Source organism: Rhea americana, unplaced genomic scaffold (genome assembly GCF_003343005.1).
Source record: "Rhea americana isolate MKP2758 unplaced genomic scaffold, rheAme1 scaffold_246, whole genome shotgun sequence".
NCBI classification, from domain to species: domain Eukaryota; kingdom Metazoa; phylum Chordata; class Aves; order Rheiformes; family Rheidae; genus Rhea; species Rhea americana.
The window spans coordinates 1,136,824-1,158,208 of NW_028186364.1; the positions used below are offsets into that span (position 1 = coordinate 1,136,824).

The 21,385-nt window shown below is 41.9% G+C and overlaps 1 protein-coding gene across 1 annotated transcript; it reads left to right on the forward strand.

Annotated features, from left to right (window-relative positions):
• The first annotated feature begins 13,508 nt into the window (after positions 1–13,508).
• On the forward strand, positions 13,509–20,806 carry SMAP2 (small ArfGAP2). The gene is made up of 10 exons (XM_085306745.1): positions 13,509–13,515; positions 14,354–14,487; positions 15,454–15,539; positions 16,396–16,474; positions 16,861–16,947; positions 17,476–17,557; positions 18,069–18,169; positions 18,295–18,460; positions 18,729–19,051; positions 19,686–20,806. The coding sequence occupies exons 1-10, from the start codon at positions 13,509–13,511 to the stop codon at positions 19,809–19,811; spliced, it is 1,191 nt and encodes a 396-aa protein (XP_085162871.1). The 3' UTR covers positions 19,812–20,806.
• The last annotated feature ends 579 nt before the right edge of the window (positions 20,807–21,385 follow it).

Sequence of the window (21,385 nt, forward strand, 5' to 3'; positions counted from 1 at the left end):
GACGGTTTCCGGCTCTGTCGAAGGCAGCTGGGGTTTAAAACGCCAAAAACGCTTAGTTTGCAGCCGAGCTTCCCTCGGAGCTGGCCCTGCTGCGGCATCCGGCGTGTCCCACAGCGGAGCCGCTTCTGGCTCTCGACCGCGTCCCGGTTCCTTGGGAAACCCGGCTCTGCTGGGCTGGAGGGACGAGTAAAACCACCCGGGAGCTGTCTGAAATGTCACTGACTTCCTGACTGAGCTGTGGCTCGTTTGGAAATGTCAGTGGGCAAATGCTCGAGTCGTGTGTGTGAACCGGTCTTCCAGCGAAGCCTGGTGTTGTGTAATTTTGGAGGATGCTCCGGCCGAGGAGTAATATCCTCTCAGCTGGAGCTGTGATAGCAGCAGTGGATCATGCGTGGAGGGTCAGAGTGGTAGTGTGTTGGAAGGGCAACATGTGAACAAAGCAAATGTGACTTAGTTCTGGAACTAAGTATTGCTGGAGGAATTGCCTTTCTTTTGCCCTCCTGTGCTTCCTTTTTTATTTACCATTGAATCAGCTGAAGGCTTACTGTGATTCTTACTTCTCAAAAAGAACTGAGGAAGAATATGGAAGGAGAGGAAGGTAGATTTAAATACCTGATTCCTAGAAGATGAAATAAAGCAATTAAATGCCCCTACTGTATAGATACCTTCCTGTAGCTTGCTGCTGTGAAAGGCTTTGCTTTTCCTTAGCAAAGGGTTAAGGTTATTCCTTGCTTATTTAGGGTTCTATTTTAATGAGCTATTCTAAGTGTTTGGAGGTCTGAGCTCAAGGCTTGTTTCCCAATAGCCAGAATAACTGAATTTGGGGAAAGTCCTTCTGTGTCTTTCTGTAAAGCCATCTCAGTATGACCTCTAAAAACTGCAGAGAGCACTGCTGAGCATCATTTAAAATGATACCATTAAGAATTAACCTTCATCCACGCTAGAAAAGTAGTTCTAATTCTTGCTATTGTCTATATGCTAACCTGCAGCATAACATAGTAACCTCACAGTAACGACCTTTTGTATTTTGGAGATGGCACAGTTGAGAGAAGCATTTCACACTGGGCTTTGGCTGACCATGTAGGCTGAACAAGGTATTGATAGTGCAGAGCAGAATGTCCTCTTGCTTGCAGTTCTCTTTCCCTCTCCTAATGCAAAAGCAAGGGCAAAAACAACCGTCTTTTGTGACATGAGGTATTAATTTACACAGTATAGCAACAAATCCTGAGCATGATTCCTGTTTTGGTATGTTTTTTTTAATCTTGTTCTGCATATAGTGTATTTTGGAAGTATAGTAGTCCAATTGTTGTGCAGAAAATCTGATTCTGTGGTTAAGCTTTGCTGCCAAAGCTGGAAGCTGCTTATAGGTAGGGATATACCTTAGGTCAGTCATGAAGAGTAGTCTTCTATTGTACAGAGCTGTATGTGGTAATCTGGTGAAGTAACTGTCTGCTATACTAATGAGTGATATGTGGAACTGTGAACTTTGATTCTTGAAAAGAATATATTTGAGTTCTTGGCTATAGAAGTGTAAACACTAACCAAGTACTAGATATCTGACTGGTAGTATTAATCTGTTAATCTGTAACTGGTGCTAGTCAAACTACCATGTTTGGATGCATTTCTGTAGTGTGACTTGATGGGATGTTCTTCCAGTTGATCACTGGAACTGAGTTGCAGCAGTGACAAGAAAGGCTTGATGCTAGTTYTCTTTGCTACTGAAAGCAACTGAAAATACTTTCTGTACGGAAATGAGCCCCAAGCATACTTGTGTGGCATAAAGCTCATTTTATTTGATATACAGCTTTTCAATAACAAACTTTATGCAAGTCTGCTAATGAGTATTTGCCAACTCCAGAGGGCTTCTTTCAGCACTTCCAGCACTAGCTGAAATAATTAGCTACTCTTCTGTAGAGCTGACTGTTTTTTTTTGTTTTTAGCCAGCTGCAAATCTGTCTGTACTAGTGAGTTTGATAAAGAATACTTAAAAACATCTTCACTCACTTCTTGCAGAAGCTTAACTTTTCAGATGCAGACTGTTGCTGTATGCTCAAAACTAGAGTAGGATTTTCATCTGCTTGTTTGCTGATGCAGATGAYTCTTTGTAAATAGTAACTTACCAAGATCACCACTGAAATCTGGTCACTGTTAGTAAATGATATTGAGGGGGTTGTTGGTGGTATTTTTTTATGCCAGCTCCTTTCTTTGTCAGCCAGCTTAGGCTCAACTTTTTAAGCATTTTTGCATGAGCTGCAGCAGAGCTGAAGAAAGAGGTGCTGGACAAGGTGTCAGGTTCTTACTATCAGGACGCAGTTGCAATAGAATGCTGGCTTTGATCATCTATCCCATGTTACTGAATTCTATAGGTTTTCTTTGGTGCTTGATCTGAGCTTTTCAATGCTGGCATGACACATAAGCAGAGACTGTTCAGATGCCACCCACACTTCCATTATGCCTGTTCCCAATGACCTAGCTACTTGCTGGGTTTCATTACTGTATTTTTTCTACTTCTATATACAGAACTAAATGAGATTGTAATACCTGTTGATGTCAGCTGCAGTCCTAGCATGTACCCATCTGATTTCACTCCTCTACAGAAATTCTCAGCGTTAGGGTGAAAGCATAATTGTCAGGAACATCACTTTCCTGGTGCTGGCTACTGTTTATAWTCATCCCAGAGCGAGGCCTAACCTTATCTTGCTGGCTGTGCTGTGTTGATAAACTGAGTATCTAACCTCCTTGGTCTCTTTCTGTACTTACCATAGTGCTTATTTAGAGTGCAAGTGTTCTGCTTCTGTGTTCTTATTATCAATTACTTTTGGGCAGTGTATAGAAGTGATTCCTAATCCAGCTTGTCTCTCCTTAAGGATGATAAAGGGGGGGAGGGGAAACAAGCTTCTCCAAGATACTTGCTAGGAGAGTACTGGTTGTGTTGGTATGTCCCTATTAGGGACAGCAGTGTGGCACTGCTAGTGTTGATCGGCATGTCCTCTCACTGGCCTCTTAGAGGTATGGCAGGCCTTGTAGTGTAAATACTGTTTTTTCCCCTCTTCTGTCCTGTATTCGAATAACTAACTTTCAGAGAGCACATAGTTGTCTCCTAGGCCTTTACCCTTAAACTATTGGAGCCAATGATTGTTTCAGGAGCTTTCGTAGAATCATAGAATGGTAAGGTTGGAAGGGACCTCTGGAGAACATCTAGTCTAACCCTCAACATAGCCCCGTACGGGGGTTGAACCCATGACCTTGGCATTAGCAGCAGCGCACTCTAACCAACTGAGCTAACTAGAAATCCCTCTTTGCGTGTTTCTTCATTTAGAGCACAAACAGCCTCATGGGAGTCTTGCAAAAGGGATGGCTTTCCCCCTGTGGTTCTCTAGACAACTATTTATTCCCATGATTTTAGTTGTTTTGGGGAGGAGATGATAAACTGTGGGAAAGAATGCTTGAGGTGGGTTCTGTTTCCGCAATAAACATTGCGTTGTGCTTAGTCTTATTTTGGAGGAAGTTGGGAGAGAGCTCTAGCCTACTTCTTTGCATTGCAAAGTTTTTGTCAAAAACTGTGGGCAAACTGAGTGATCAAAGTGGGACAAGCATGCCTAGACTGCTTTCTGGCAATTATGCTTGAGAGTGAGAAGTTCAGGATATAAGAGGGTCCTCATTACTAGAACAAAGCTGTAACTTGGAATCTCAGTGACAACTTTTCAGGGTGTACGCTAGCAGTGTTAGGCACAAATACAATAGCAGATACCACCTTGCAAGAACTCYCAGAGGTTACCTGTCCCAGCGTTTTGCATCCCACTCTGAATGCTTTCTCAGTACAATATTAATGATGAAAGCAATGATCCAGCATGGAGTATCTGCAGCACTGCATGACCTGCAATGACAGTGCTCTACCCTGAGGACTACCTAACGTGGGTAAGGTAGTAGGGTGGATGTCTTCTCTGAAAGCTAGAGTGATGAATTATCACAGTCTTTTTTACTTGAATGCCTTTGCTGTAAGAATTATTTACATAAAAGGTCTTAAAATCTATTGAAGAATAGATGAGAATTGGATCTTTTCTATCTGTGGATTTCTCYTGTGGCAAAGGGCCTTCAGGGTAGTTGTTGCTGTTGTGGTCTGCATGTTAGACAGCAGGATTGTCAAGCAGACTAATCATATTCCATCTCTGACAGAAAATAAACTGGTACTGAACATTGGAATGAATCTGAAACCACAAAGTTGGYGCGGGAAGAATGTGTTGTAATCTCTGTAAGTTGGACTTAACCTAGATGTTCAGATGACATCCAATGGATGGTAAATGGCTTGTGCTGAGTAACAGTTAGCTGGATTCTTCTGTTTCTTACTCTAAAGCTCTTTGAACTTGTATAACATACAGCTGTTCTACTTGATTTTCTCCTTCTCCCCTRCTCTTCCCCTCTGCTCTTCCACTCCTATTATCCAACAGGCTCCTTGGATCCAGTTTCGTTGACGTTGGAGCTGCAAGTCCCTCCACAGGGAGTACCCAGTGATGACTGCTCTATCTGTGCATCAGTTTAAGGTTGCCCTTTGCTCCTGGTTTGTCTGACTCTTCCTCTCTTCCCTTGTGTCTTGTGAGAACTGTGGGTCCTGTGCTGAAATCGACCCCCCCCTTTTTTTTTTTTAACTCTAGTGGTTGGTTGGAAAAGTGTTTGCTTTACACAAACCCTGATCTAATTCTTCAACCCTCCTTTCTGAGGGAGGGGTAGAACTTTGTGAATGCCTGTTAAGAGGTGGTTAGATGGGGTAAGCTGTTAGGCTAGAACTGGAAGAGCAGGGTAAGAAGCTTGGTAGAGTAGCTGCAGTGAAAGAAGACTGGCCTCCAATAAAATGAAGTAGTTAATTTAGTCAAGCCAAACTAGTATTAACTCTAACAAACCAGTTAATATAAAAGCATGCTACCAATATTCAGTTGTCTGTTCTGTCTGAACTCCGTTACCTGAGAAGAATATTGAGTCGCAGTAGAACTTCTCAGTAAAAGCTGTGTGTAGAGCAACTTTTAAATAACTACCCATAACAACTACATGTAGAAAAAATGAGCATTATAGAAAACTAAGCAGTGGATACTGCAGGCAAACAGTATACACCACTGTAAGCTTCAAACATCAAAGTTGTAGGACAACTTTCTCGGTTTGCCACAGTAAAATCCTGCAATGGAGAAAGTTCTGTTTGCATAAGGCAAGCTTTCTAGAAGGGATGCATACATATATGTATACTTATTTTAATTCTTAGCTGCTGTAACAATATTCTGCAGTTATCTTAATGACTGCTATACTCTTATCTCTTCCTTTTGTGCTCTTTGGCTATTCTAAAGCCAGGGCTGAAAGGAACATTTTCTTGTGCAATAAAGCAGCATTAGTTTTGAGTGTGTATAAATGCTCACACAAATGAACTTTTCCTGTTAGAATTGCTTTATTCTGTAGAGTGTTCTTTATCTCAGAAGTTTTGGTAGCTCTTTGACAGTGTTACACTAGCTGGGAGGAAAGGCAGCTCTGTCTGGGAGCCCAGCTCTACATYCACCTCCTGGAAGTAGGTAGGTTGTTGTAATTGCACATTTTCAAACTGAAAAACTAGGAAAAGAAATCAKTTTTTTTCAAATGGCAACTTATTCTGGAATTAGTTTGCACTTACCAGGGGTTCTTGGAAGGTTTTCTTTAAAAGATGTGCAGAGCTGAGTCTGGAAGAGCTCCGAGTCATGTACACAGATGCATGTCTCTGCATCTGACAGAAATAGATAACAAAGATAATCCTCTGAGTAGAGGGCATCTTGGCAAAGAATCTGCACTTCAATGTTGCTGCTCRTCTATACCAGTTACATGGACTATTCCCTACCTGTGAAATGGGGAGCAATAGTGCACCAACCTGGCTGAGAGCAAAGGATGTAAATTAAGTGTCCAAAATGCCATGCAGTTCTTAAACCATAGTTCAGCTTTAATAGGAATTTGTTCCTATAGTAACTGCCAGGTAAATTACATAAGGCATCAAACACATTCAGAAACTTTTGTGCCACTGTCTCTAGAAGGTACCTCTGCAGTTTAAGGGTAATTCATCTTTCAAAATACAAGTAGGTTATCAGAACCAACTAGAGAATTGAGAATAACTTCAGTCTCCTTCAGGTTGATCACTATTCTGGAAATCTGGGACAGAAGAAGATTGCACTTCTAACAATTTGTCTTGGAAAAAAGTTTTTTCTCTGGCTGCAAAGCTAGATTTACCTGTGCTAAATTCTGCCTTTCAGAGTGACTTGCTAAACTACTTGCCTCTATTTTTGAAAATGCATGCCTTTCCTTGTTGGCTAGATTATGCCCTATCATTACTAATGTCAAATCTTTTTTGGGGAACTGAAATATCTAAAGTACTTCATTGCTGACTCTAGATATTTAAGATTCTGAGCCTGGCAGAAGGTGAGACTCCCTTGTATGTTAGGAGCTACATCAGGAGGTTAATTACTGCTACATATCTCAACAGATGTTGGAAGGTAGGGAGCAAATAATAATAAAGCTGTGACAAGTTAAGGGTGCTTGAGTAAACATCTTGTAACAGATTTGCTGGTGTAGAATTTCTAAGTTGAATTCTGATGGTCTGAAATATTGCACTGTCAACTTCCAACCTGCTGTTCTATTTGTGCTTGGATATGGACACAGGAATGATGTTTTAGTCTTTGCCCATGAGTATGTCTTTCTCAGACAGGCTTATTCCCTAGAAAACTGGCTATGTATGTAGAAGTTTCTGAAGAATATCATGCCATAGATTTGCTCTCAGAATGGACATGTAGTCAGACACAGTAAGCAAAAGAACCTCCCTTCCTGTACTGTCAGCCAGAAGTGCATGGTAGAGTCTGGTACCTGACTTGCTGTATAGCATGTCTTTTTTTTTTCCTCCATGGAAGCCTTAAAGGAATTATATACTTTAACAGTACAAGTGTTTTGTTTCAGCACTTCTCTGCAATGCTGCAGGCTTCTGATAGTCTGGCCTGTCACAGCAGCCATGATTCGATTGAGTTAGCATTGATCTTGTATTCTGCATGGTTTAAGGCTTTGCTTGACTGACTTGGAAGCTTTGGTAGACAATTAGAGGTGAAGGATGAAATAGAGTTTACAACTGTTCATTGTACTCAGTATAAAACTTCATCAGTATGTCTTTCAACTCAGACCAGATACTTCAGATCTCATGCCTCTGTCATAAATGCTATTAGCCTCGATGGGTGCTGGCAGTTCTTGATGCTTGCTAACAAGTTCATAGCATAAATTACACAAGCCTTCTGCATTTTGTGAAGTTTCAGGCCTGTTTGAGGTAAAGCTGTTGCCTTTACAACAGCAACTCTTCTAGTACTAGACTTCGGTGCAGTTTTGGCCAAAACCTAGTGACTAGACATCAATTATCTAGTCCCTGGAACACTAAAATCCTTACCTTGGATACTGACCATCTGTACCCTGGGACRCTTTGCTGTGCTGGCACCTACAGAAGATATGTGGGGTAATGAAACTTGATGGGTTTGAGGATTTTTAGGATATGTTGCCATATTGGTAAYGTTAACCAGTTGTCTTGCACAGATTCCTGTAGTGTCACTTTCCGGTTGTTTACCGGAGTAATAGACATCACTTTCTTAAACCACAAGAAAGGACCCACCCTGCTGTTCACAGCACCTATTTTAATTTCCTCCAAGCTGCTCTGTCTGCCTTAGCATCGTCACAGCACTTCAAAGGACGTGTCGGTGACAATGCTAAGACTTGCTTTGATTTCTTCTGCAAGGTTATACACTGCTCCACAGTTTGATCTGTTATTCTGGGAATACTATGTCAAATTCTGCTGTGCACCTGCCCTGAAGAGCTCCAGGCACTCAGTGTTATGTTTTTGGGTTTTTTTTCTGGTGAACTCTTGAAGATTTATAGGCTCTTCCTGAGGGGAAAATGGGGTCACACCGGTTGGCTAGTAGGATACCTGTAGCAAATGTATATTTGATGCAGGAGAGAGTATACTGGTTGCTGATAACATAGCTAAGAAGAAATTTRAGGCAGAGCTCAATGTCTAACAAAATTCTGAAACCCAGCAGGTGCATCTGACTCTCTGCCCAGAATGGATAAGGCCTATAGTTACTACAGCAGACTTCTACTGAAAAAACCCATCTTACCCTCTTTTTTGAAGGGTGGCCTTTAAGTTGAGCTTTTGTACTACTAAACTACTTAGCATATATCACTCTCAGAATCCCCTTCAAAGCAGGGTTTTTGGCTTTAGCCTGCCTGTTTGATTAGGTTCTAATGGCTTCCTGGGGAGACAGGAGCAGCTTTGTGTGATACTAGTACGGTGGCAGGTGTTAATAGTAGCCAGTGCTTCATAAACCTCAGAAATGGGAGCACGAACCCCGCTTAGTGATGCATGCTCATCTATCGATTGACGTGCATTAATAACTAAATAGTGTAATTTAAACATCTTAAGAAGTTGAATTTAACTGTCCTTCTAGCTCACTAGTAGACCTTACCTTGTTTTCCTGCAGTAATCTGAACACCCTGCTGTGGAACGGACCATGAAGAGCAGAGGAAGCTGTTTTGTAACACACTTTGTCATAGTTCTGTGAATGGGATGAGTTTCAGTAAGTCATTAAGCAATCCCTTTCCAGAATAAGGAAACAGCAAGTCAGAGGAAGCTCTTGGATACTTGGCTATTTCTTCATGTGCCTCTGAGGAAAAATTTTCTTAAGAAATTTCTAAGTTCGTGGTAGCTTGTATGAGCAGACATGAATGTCATCTTGCTGGGATTGTCCCACTATACAGAGTTTCCCCCATCCCTTTCCCCTGTGAATGCTGTGAGGGAGGTGGTTGTACAGTGCCTTAATTGAACACATGTAGTAGTGTTTGCTGTGATCAATGGGCTGAGCAGGCACACTGCCCCTTACAGCTGGGCTTTTGCTGGAGTACTGGCAGGCAGGGAGCCCGCAAGCGAAACAATTGCATGCCCTAAGATTATTTCATTAGGCGTTGAATAGCAAAGCGTGCTCCTTCCTGTCTATGAAAGCATCTCTTTTTTTCCCATCCCCCTTCTCAAAAGAACAGTGGCTTTGCAGCCAATTTCTATTTTATTTTTAAATGCCTTCTGCAGGGTTGTTATAGAAGAAGCTTCCATGAGTACCTTGAGCCAAAATGCAGTGCCTGAGTTAAGGGTGAGGAGTGAATCCCTTTGGGTTTCCTTGATTAAAAAGTCTCGGGGGGGAGGGGACTACTTTCAGCAAGTAACTGAAATGGGTTGTGCATTATACTAGCCATGCTGTACTTGGATTTTAAATAGCATTGGGAGCCTTTTTAGTAAGGGCAGATTGTTTAGGCAGTTCTTGTAGGCATTAGTGATTCAGACTTAGCTGCTGACTTATGCTGGTATGACCAGCTTGGTATGCAATGTTTATTTTGACACAGTGGGTTATAAAACAGGCTGTGAAACAGTTCCATGGAACTGCTAACTCATTAGATGCATTTCTTGCATACAGCTTTCCAGTCACTTCTGGATGGTGGTGCATCCCTGCTTACAAATACAGTGGCAGGTATTCAGTATGACTTTCTCATACGACAGCTSTCTGGGCAGTAGATGTGTTTTAAGCTGGAGATCTTCCTGCAACCATCCCCAGGCTAGGAATATATCACAAAGGCACTCTGATGTAGCCTTAATATGCTGCCAGAATGGAGTGCATAGTTGGGCTCTTAAATCAGTTTTGGTTAGTATCCTGCTTTTATTCAAAACTGTTGCTTTCTTTAATTTCTTGTTCACCTCTCAACAGCAGGCATCCTCTGGAAGGGATTTATGCATGTATGAGGCAATGTAGAAGGGCATGAGATATGATTAATGGGAACTGAACGAGCTATGCCCAGTTCTAGTAAGTGCCAAGTAACTTGCTTCCCATGGATGTTAAAATTAGCTGTAATACTGAAAAAGTGACTGTAGCATCAGGATTGCATTCCTAATGCTGGTTGTGACTGCAGCACACTTACAATTTTGCATATGGAGAGTGAGTTTTYGTTTAGGTCTTAAGTTCTAAAGCCATCTGGTGGCTGTGATGATGCCAACCTAGAGGGAACTATTTTTATAACATTAGTGAGAGTATTCATGCAAAGACCATTTTCTTTCACGTTTCTCTGGTAGTTTAACAAGACAAACATTTGTTAGCCTTGTTGTAAAACCCTTTGCAAAGAAGGGCCAAGGMCTGCATGAGTCACTGAACCCAGAGAGTAAAGTGCCCCCTCCTTAGGCACCCTGTGCCCTCTTGCAAGTGACTGGTGGGAAGTGTTGAGGTGGGTGCCAAGGCTGCAGGCAAAGCTAGTGCTGCACAGCAATTTGTTAGCTATGCTGGCAAGTGCTACAGTGGTGTTCTTTAAAGCAACTTACTGATATGGGAGCAGGTTTTCTTTCTGGAAATTGTTCCTTCAACTTTTATTTAAAAAAAGGGAACAAAAAGCATTGTCTTCTGTCAATGCTTGGTCACTAACTTCTGTACACCCTTAAACTCAGTTTAGCTCTTTGGAAGTTAAMGCCTATAACATGTGACTGAACTCATTTCTGTAAATACTTTTACCTGGGGCTTTTTGCAGGTCAGTTGCCTTGAAAATAGCATGTGAATCGGTGTGGGGGGAAACTACTGTACAGAGTTCTGTGCTAGACTTTCCCTGGGGCACTTCCTCCTGCAGTTTCTGGTGCAAGTTCCTTAATTGGGGCCTTAAAAGAAGGAAGTACAAGGCTTGTTTACATTTGCATCAAAAGTTGTCTCCCACTGCTCACAAAACTGAGTTTTTTGGCCTTTCTCATAAGGCATGAAATAGTAAAAAATGTTTTGGCATAATGGTCAGGGGCTCTGGATGCTATCAAAGTTGGAGGCCTGCTAAGAGGGTGCATGTGCTTGGGCTGGTGCCTCTGCTTGTTGCATCTCACCTAGCTTTACCTGGACATCTGGGCTTTGGCCTGTGCTTTCTCAGTGGCAGCCCGCACCAAATGGGCGGTCTTGCTTGGGATGGCCCTTCTAGCAAAAGGTACTATTTCTGCAATGTTCCTCACTGCCCAGGGAGTCAAATGATTTTAATTAGGACAAAGTTCTATGGTATCTGCTTCAGTTGGACAAACTAAATTTGCCTTGCATAGCTATTCATGAGCTACTGCTTGTTCTGCCAGTTGCTGCCTCTTCAGACTGCTCTTTTCTCTCCTGTTTTGAGTCTTGTTGTGTCAACCCTGCACTGCTGTCTAGGCAAACAGTTCTGTAGTGTGGCTGCTTATCTTAATCTCCTTTCACTTTCAAGGACTGTAGCTGTATCTTGTTTCTCTTTGAGGATTATCACAGTCCTAACAGAAAACAGGACTCTAAGAAGGCTGAAGAAAGTACTATTTTCTAACCAAAAGAATGGAGTGCTCAGAGCTAGACTTGAATTCATGGGCCTTATACAACCAGAGTTGGTTAAAGACTTGCAAATTTTATGCAGTATTTTAGTCTCTTCAAGTGTCCTGCTTATATGTCTGTAGAATCGCTGCTGCATTGGTGAGCAGGGTGCTGAACTTCTGGGATAAGTGGGTTCCTCCTGGCTCTCCAGACAATAAAATCAAACCCTTACTTCTGATCTCTTTCTAGCCTGCTTTCTGAAGTCATTTTCATGATGCTTTTTTGCACTGCAAGTACCCCCCCAAACCCTGAGTGAAATAAGCATTAGTAAAAGAACCATGTTTGGTTGTACAGTATCTGCTCTTATCACTAAACCAAATGCTAGCTGCTAGAAGAATTTTTTTTGAAGGCCTGTGTTAACTTTTAAAATTTTCATTAGCATGGTGAAACATCCTTCAGTACTAGCATCTTCTGGAGCTTGGATCCACTGTTAATCAGYTGTTACTTTGATATTCAGCCCTTACCATTTCAGATCCTGCACCATAAATGAAGTAATGCTAAGYGAAGGCAAGCATAACACTACTGCAAATGAGTCACTCTGCTCTCTGTCATTGCAAGGTGGGTGGTTGCAGTGGCTCTAACTAGCACACGTGACGAACTAGTGAGCTGATTACTACAACCCTGATGTAGTATCTAGCCTTCATAGGACTAAAAGGATTAATAGTTAGCTAAATATAGCCTAGAGTTTAAATCTAACCTTGAATCTCATGCTTAATCCTACCAGCAGTCTTTTAAATCATAGCCTTCAGGAACTGTTAAGAATGATTTACTTTGGGGCATCCTCTTCCAAATATACCTTCAGTCTCAAAGGGAGGGTCAGGATTCCTAGCTCCATCTTAGATGTGCTGCAGACATAACATTTTTGAACGAACCATTTTGACCAGACTACTGAGGTGCTGCTAAAGTGTTGGCCTCTGCTTTGAGTCATTGCTTCTTAGTTTGCTAGGTGTAATACAGGAACTGAGATATAGTCAAAAGTATGTTTCAATTAAGGTCTTCCACAAGAGCTGTTCATAAGCTGGGATGTGACTTTGAAYGACTTAAAACTATTATTTTAAAGGGCCACATCTTTCAGGGAAGAAGTAGAAAGCAATGGCGGGACAGGCTAGAAAACTTAGAGTTTTTGAACCATAAATAGCATTTTTACTTTGGTTGCAATAGATACTTCTGAGGGTAAGTTAGAGGTTGCATGCCTTTACTCTGGAAGGGAACATGCCCTATTATGTAGGGGCTTGGGGAAATATTGCTGACCCTGAATGTCAGTTGGCTCTCTAAAGAGACTGGAGGAAAACAAAACTTTCTGATTAGTAACCCGCCCAGACTTACAGTGACCATGAGCTGCTGCCTTATTAGCACTAAAATTCCTCAGGATACTCTGGACTCTCCTGGTAAACAGGAGTTAACCGTTTAAAAAGCATCTAGCTTGTCTAGGAAATTCAAGTACAGTGCTGCTTTTTTAGGGCTTTGGAATTACATATTCCCCCTCCTCCCCTTCCTACTGCAATCTCATTTGCTTTGAGGCTTTCTATTTTAACTATGGCAAGATGAGACAGAACGACAGCTCTTTGCCTTCCTCTGCAGTAATGCCTGTAAGCCCTATAAAAAGGCTAGTATGGTTTATTCTACTTAAGTTATGCTGTTGAAAACAGTAGTGCCAATATGGTACTTGAGCAAGGAAGCTTGACTTCAAGCAGTACCCAAAAAGTATACCTCAAGCCTCTTGGAGAGATGGAAGGAGATGGAGCACTTAGCTCTCCAGTGAAGGGCTAATTAAAGCAAGATATTTTGCTCCAGAGCTGGGCTATCAATTCTTTTATTCAGGGTATAGTTTAGCTCTGACTAATACTGTTTGGCCAGTTAACAGCTTTCAGCCTAGGTAAACATGAACAGCAAAATCCAAGCTATGATAKAAGCTGGCTACATTAAATATGCAGCTGCCTGGGAGCTCTAGTCAGATTATGTAGTTTTAAAACATGCTTGTTTTATGCTGCAGAGAACTACTTCCAAAGCTGTTCTTCTTTCAGTAGTAGAGGGTTTTGATGTCTGGAGCTGTGATGGCCCTGGCCAGGGTGGGGGGCTATGAGCAGTGAGAATGACATTGGATGCCTTTGGGGGTCTGTGGAGCCCTGCCGTCCACTGGTAACGCATTCCTGAATTGTTTGCAGTGAGTATTTAAAAAAGAAAAACCTAAGCTTGTTGATCTTTTCCCTTGTGGTTTTTTTTTCCTGGCATGATCTCCTGTCTTCCACACGTTGATGCTCTCCTGCCTGTTTGAAAGCTGCATGCAAACTGTGGATTTGATTAGAGCTGTAGAAACTGAAGAGTGAACTGTTTGTCTTATCTCAGGATCACAACCTGGAGTTCAGTTCCATGAGGATTTTTGGCAATTAGACTATTGAACTTTAAGTGTTGGTGCTGCTCTCCTTACTTAGCTTACTTCCTGCTTGAGATTAAAAGAGAAGACTTGGTGATGCTGTCCTCTTGTCAAATGCTGAGTGTTATGCTACTTGTCCTTGAGCAGTAGCAAATATTTTGAAGCTGATTCTTGGATAGTACTATCACAGTGGAAAGATAAAACGTCCATTTTTGAAGCAGAAAAAACGGACTTGTGATGACTTAAGTCTCTCTAAGCAAGAATATTGGAATTTTGCAGATTCTTGAGTGTTCTGAATGATTTTTCTTCCCTTTTCCCCTAGAATTGTCTTACACAGAGCTCAAAATGGAAGAGGGAAGGAATAAAAATGCTACTTCTAGTCTCACAGTGATTATACTATCTGTAAAAGCGCTTTGATGTCCAATTCCAAGTTCTAATCTGAATGAAAATGTAAAGTATCCAGCCCCAGTTCACTTGGTATAGTTTCTCAGTTGTTCAAGGTAACTACAGATTGACCTGCTGGTATTAAACACTTGTGTCCCTTTTGCAGGGCCTCGATGGGCATCCTGGAATATTGGTGTATTCATCTGTATCCGTTGTGCGGGGATCCACAGGAATCTAGGAGTTCATATATCCAGAGTAAAATCAGTCAATCTTGACCAGTGGACACAAGAACAGATACAGGTAATACAGATAGAGAACAAACAGTATTGTTGCTCTTGTAGAGCTGATTTTGGAGGAAAGTCATGATTGTCAAAATGTCAAACATCAGTGGGTAAAGACAAGTTTTTGGCAAGATTCTGTAAAAGTGCTGAAGGCTGCTGTTGCTTGAGCTGCTGYGTACCTCTTGGGATTTCTGGAAGAAAAATTCTGGACTTCCAAAGTGATATGAGGTTGCTAATGCAGGATTTGCCTTGACTTTGTATAAATGCTGTGCTGTAATGCTCAGAGTTGGCTAATTGCACAGGGAGATCACAGCAGTTGATCAGGGATGCCAAGCTAGTCAAATTTCATGTTTCTATAAGTAGCTGTATTACTGCTGGAAAGGCTTGAACTAATCTGTAACTCTTAACTTCCTTTGCAAAGCTAGAGAAGATTCTTCTTTAAGAAGTTTCCAAACTTCTCTTTAGCTTGATAATCAAACAGGGGGTTGATATGCCATGGCCAGTGAAGCGCAGCCATGAAAAGAGGCCTGAAGATTACGTATTAGGCATGTAAAAAGCTAAGGAGCCCTAGTAACTTTTGAAAATGAACTCACTAGAAGGCAAAGTCCAAAGAGAATGCCTATAGAAAATGTTAATCTGCAAATTGCACTTGGTCTTCCAAGTAAAAACAGTCAGTCTTCTGAGTACGAAGAACTGCTTTATATAAAAGCTGCAGTGTACCAGTTATTCTCAATGTTAATCTGAAAATGAAAATACTTGTCTAATAAGGGACATGAAGTCTTCTGGCTATTTAGAGGCCTGAATCTAATGCCTTAATTTAAGGGGTAGACTTGTACCAGAAGAATGTTTCATCTACAGGACAGACTTCAAAAGTCTACATGCCTCCCAGCTAACACAGACTCTTGGTAGCCTTGCATGTTAGTATGTATAAAAGAGCTTTAATATCTTTGAAAACAAAAGGCTTAAGAATTCTTTTGTATTGCAGTGCATGCAGGAGATGGGAAATGGGAAAGCAAATCGTCTTTATGAAGCCTACCTGCCAGAGAACTTCAGGCGACCTCAAACAGATCAGCATCCTTTCTTCCTTTGCTACTGGGGGAATATGGAAGCTTTTCATCTAGTTGCTTAGTTGCTGCCCTCCTTGCATAGGAGGGTTATCTTCATGTACCTGTGCATCAGCTGTGGAAAATAAGTTCCTAGCTAGGCACCATCTGAGCATTGCTTCAGACTGCCTACTGAACTAAGTAGAAGAGAGCTGAAAGGATTGCTTCCAAGCTTTCAGGGTGGAGAACTGGAGCTTGACTGTTACAATATGGAGCTATTGTGTGAGATGCACTATCAGTTCTGTGGCAAATAGAGTTGACTTTCAAGTGCTGAGTATTTGAAATTCTCAGTGATCACAGATAGAAAGGTTCAGTACTTCTGAAACAAAGCTATAATTTTTTCCCTTACTTGCTGAAGGGTTTCTAGATGCCTGGTGCAACATGATTGTAGTGATATGGACCTAAAGAAACTGCAAAGATGAGGTGCTCCTATGTCTTATTGAGCTGCTGGATGAGGTGCTCTTGCATGCATAGGAACAATTGCCTCTGACTRTTGCCTCTTACTGTATGTGACTAGGCCACTGAAATGTATGCTCTTAAGTAATGGTCAAAGTAAATATACATTAAAGGAAAGAGCATAGTAGAAATTAAGCTCTGATTTTAACACTTTCTTTATAACACCATCATGCTTGGAAYAGCCATAAAGAAGCAACCGTTGAGTAGCTACAGTAGGTGGATCAAACACTGAAGTAATTCAGAAAGTTAGTGCTAGAAGAGCTCATCAGACTGTTAGTTTAGTTATACCCTGTACCTTGTAGTATTTGACATGTGGATACATAAGTCTTCCATTCTTGAATCATTTGTCTTTAACAAGCTTCTTGCAGAGCTGTGGAGGGCTTCATTCGTGATAAATATGAAAAGAAGAAATATATGGACCGGAGTATTGACATCAATGTGTTTAGGGTTAGTTTCTAATAACTTACTTCTGTAGAAGCTTAAATGTCTGTTAAATTATAAGTTTAGGTCTGTTTGAGTAAGCTGTGATACTACGAAAATAGTTTTAAATGTTTGAGTAGTGATTAATCTCCTTTCCAAGGTTGAAGAGATTTAGTTGTTTTGTAATTTAWATCAGAAGGGACTTCAGATGATCGTCTTGTCCAACTTCCTACTCAGAGCAGCATTAATTTCAAATACTGGTCTTTAGGTATATCTGTGCTGCAGGACAGGTAGTTTGCTAGGAGTTTGAAACGTGAACAAATGATTTTGAAGCTTTTGTTTAGTAGCAGCATCATGTGAAGCTCTGTATAAACTTTCTCTCATGAGATTTGACCTCTTTTTCTATTTTACAGAAAGAAAAGGATGACAAATGGAAGAAGAGTAATGAGCCAGTATCAGAAAGAAAACTGGAACCTATTATCTTTGAGAAAGTGAAAATGGTAAGATTGAAAGGCATGGTCACAGATCAGTTGTAGAGACTTCTCTCAAGCAGAATGGAGGTAGCCCAGATTGATACAAAAGTGTTTTTTTTTTTTTTTTTTTCCTGGCCTCAGTTATAGCAGTGGATGCGCTGAATCACACAAATGGTGGTAGCTTTTTCCCCTCCACTATTCAATYAGATACTAAGCACCTGCTTAGTAAGCAGCCTGCCTTGCAGTTCAGAGTTGGTTGGAATCTAGCTAACARCTGTTCAGTTGTCTAATCCAAGCTGTTTTTTTCTTAGTTTAGATCAGCYTTTCCTAGTTTTGATTAGCTTGAACTTGACAAATGGTTCCAACCCAATGGAATAGTAAAACAATTTTTTTTAGTACTTGCTCTGAAACTGTTTACTCTTAAAGCACTTACGTCCACTGAAGAAAGGAAGAAAACCCAAACCCACCCCAGATCTTAAGGAGAGCATAAACCCTTATAGCCTCTAAAATATCAGTAGAACCAAAACATGAATAAGACCTCTTTTTTTGCCTTAGCCTCAAAAGAAAGAAGAAACGCAGCTGTCTAGAAAAAGTTCTCCTAAATCTACTGAACCGGTAATGGACTTGCTAGGACTTGGTAAGAGCCTTTCCAACCTTATTGTACCCATTACAATGACTTTGTACACAGTCTTTGATCTTATGAATTCAGTGAGCTTTTAGTGTTTATTCTCCATGACAAGTGGATGACATCTGACAGGAATACTAGTGTTTTGTTTAAACTACTCCAGTGCAACCCAAGCACAGCTCTCAGCACTGCAGCAGAAATGTCAGTTTTCCTTTATGCTAGTGCAGTGGTGGTGCTACAGTACTGCAGGAGTGYTTATAGTGGCCTCCAGACACTGGCTTTTGGCTGATGTGAGATTAATAGGTCGTATGTGGTGCAGTGCACTTCCTTGGTACAGGAAAGGACTTAGTTCAGAGCCAGAAGGGAGAGCAAAGAGCTGGAAAATATGCATTGGCTGAAGTAGGGAACAGGTTAGGTCACTGGGTTGAGTGGCATATGTATGAATTGCTAAACTAGCAAAGAGGCTGTCTGTCAGTCTGGGGGCATTTGAGTGAAACATTTGTTGTGGCTTTGTCCTTCTCAGACGCTCCTGTGACAACCACTGTTCCAAATGGTAGGCCTAGCAGTTTAGAGAAGGATCTTGATCTCTTTGCATCAGTGGGATCARACTCTGACTCCAGAAAGGTAAGCAGGCCATAGCAGTGCTTGCCAAAGCTTAGCTTGGTGCCTGGGCAAGGATGGGGAGAAGCTCTGCATGTCTTCCCTTAGTGCTGAATGCTTCTGTTGCCCTTGTGCTGTCTCTATCTCAGGTCTCTGGTTCTATGCCAACATCTGGAAGTGCTGGTTCTGTTCCTGAAAACTTGAATCTCTTCCCTGAGCCAGGAGGCAAAGGGGAGGAAGCAGGGAAGAAGCAGCTCTCTAAAGACTCCATCCTTTCCCTGTATGGCTCTCAAACACCTCAGCTGCCTGCACAAGGTAACAGATATCAGAAAAGAGCACTTGAAGGACAGTATGCTAATCAGTGGGCAGCTTGTGCTGAGAGTACTGAATTGATAGCTGGCAAGAGAAGATGTAGGAATGTAGGTGGTCCTTCTTGAAGACTGGCTAGGAGCATGATAAGCAGCTCCAGTCAGGATGTCAGAGTCAAGTGAGCGCTGTGATAGTCTCTGAACCGAAGGGCAGCATTTCAGCCCTTAATGATGAATGCAACAGTTCTTCCATTCTCTGCCTTTCTACTTTTTAGGAGCAATGTTCATGGCCCCAGCTCAGATGGCATATCCTGCAGCAGCATATACTAGCTTTCCAGGAGTACCCCCCTCTAGCAGCATGATTGGAGGCATGATGGCACCATCRGTGGGAATGGTGGCCCAGCCTGGAGCTGCAGGGATGGTGACTCCCATGGCCATACCAGCTGGATATGTGGGTAACATGCAGGCAGCTGTCATTGGTGTACCCAACGGGATGATGGCTGCGCAGCAGACTGGCTATGTAGCTGGCATGGCAGCAGTTCCACAGCCAGTTTACAGTGTGCAGCCAGCACAGCAGCTTCAGTGGAACATTGCCCAGGTGAGGTGTTGTCTTCTGCTGGGCCAAAGGTGGGAGGGGGGAGGCACATGTGATTAAATCTAGCCTGTTGGTCAGCAGTTCTAGTGCTTTTATGAACTTTCTTCTGAGGCTGGGTGAGGCCCACTGATTCTGCACGTGGACTGAGGGACTGCAAAGCAGTAACTGGTTCAGAGGTCTTGATGTGCTTCATGGAGAACATAATCAGTGTAGTAATCAGTGTAGCATCAGCTGAAATGGAGCACTCCCTCAGCTTGGCAGGTAGACTTAAACCAGAGCAAGCCTTAACTTYCAGATGATGATCCTAGTGCAACAAGGGATAAATTGAAATATGAAAGCTTAACTCTCACTCAGTTTAAGAAACTGAGCCAATTGGCTGTTGGCGATGGCAAGCCTTGTAGCCAGGAAGCAACAGTTGTGTCCTATATAAAAGCCATAGTTCCCCATGAACTGGATTGACATGGGGACACTACATTAAAGTAGCATCTATCTGCATTTGTGTAAGGTAGGTTGTCATGCTAGAGCTGAACTTGTTTTTTCTGTAATACATTGGGCAGAAAGTTTTATTTAAGCTGATTGTCTTGACCTGGCATAGCTTCCCTGACATAGCTTGACTTGTCTCCTCTCCCCTTCTCAGATGACCCAGCAGATGGCTGGGATGAACTTCTATGGAGCTAATGGCATGATGGGATATGGACAGTCAATGGGCGGAGGAAGTACCCAGGGAAGCAATCAGTCCCTCAGCACTCAGATGTGGAAATAATCCCTTGCATTGTGACCGTTTTTTGCCTTCTGTTCTATTCTTCAAAACTGCTCCATGAGACATTCAGGGTTTTTCTTTCTGGCTGTCTAGCCTGAACCTCTTTCCATAACTGAGACCCATCTCTGCCTTTTTACTGTCAAACATGGTGAAACCTCAGTGACCAGAACATGAGCTCCCTTGTATTTAGCACAGTCAATGCACACTCCTGGGGTGGACCCTCTCCTTGCACAAACCTCCACTAATGCTTCTGGGTAGCACTTAATGTCCTGCTGGGTACCTTAGCAGAGGTGTGACTGAAGAACTTGGGAAATCTGGACTTAATACTGCCTGTACTTTCAGGCCTTTTAAGAATCACTTAAACTGTAGTATTAGTAGGGGTTTTGGTTAGCAGAGAGGTGGAAATCTTGGTGCTGAGGAACTGGATTTTAACTCAAACCCAGGGGCAAGCAAGCCTTGCTACCTCTTCCCTTCAGTGGAGTTCTCCCGAGCTGAGGCCTCACTGTGCTTGGCTCGCAACCTTCATTGGAACCAAAGTCATTTTGAAGACCACCTCCCTCCCCCCATGAGCAAGCAGGATTCTCGCACAGTGTGGGGGCAAGCTGTTTGGAATGTGAAACTTGCACTTCAGAGTGGCTTTTCTGTCTAATCTGTGGTATTGATGTATTTAAAAACTTTTAACAAACTAACCAAGAGTTAACTTATCAAGGGCTGAGAGCCCACTGCAAGTTTTCTTACACTTTTAAAATGACTATGACATCCTAATTTATACTTTTTCATATTTTTTTGTTCCTGCATAATGCCGGTACCTGTTTCCAGTTAGCTTTTGACATTTTTAATCTAGGCATAAAAAGTGGATTGTTCAGATTTCTTTTCTCATCTTCAGTAGAACACAACTGCTTAAATTCATCAATGTGAACAAGAAGTCAGACTTCCTCAGTCCACTTGATCCTGTGTATATGTAAATTCCCAAATAAAATATTGCAGTGAAAACTCAATTGACTTATCTTGTTTTTAAACAGTTTAACAGATTGTGTTTTAAATATTACACTCACTGCTGTGAGTTGTTTGCTTCAGGTATAGGAATTTGGAGCCTTTGATCCAAATAGGGCTAGCTCCCTCTGCTTTGTAGCAGAGCTGTGTCCCATAGGTCAGACAGGAATAGTGCTTTCCTGGAAGATGAGGACAAGTCACCATGCAAAGAGGACAAGTCACTGTGCAAAGAACTAGGCTTAGCAGAGATGCTCTGAACAGCTGACACTTTCATACACAAAATACTGTTTAGGGATGTGGGTAGATGGTATTTCCACAGCTCTGGTTCCATGGCAAACTTGCCAGAACTGCAGCTTTAYGCTGATGCTGAATACACTTCAGTCAGGCTTATTAGATGAAAAGGATGAATTTTGAGCATTTAGAAGTGATAACAGTGAGAATGAGAAGCTGGTGGGATTAAGGAGTAATGTAGAGAATAGATATGAAGTAGGCTTGTTGGTGTCTGTATGCTGCTGTGGGGAGAGAGCTCAGCTAACTGAGCCTTGAGTTGATGTTACTCTGTTTGCATATTAGTTATGGTATTT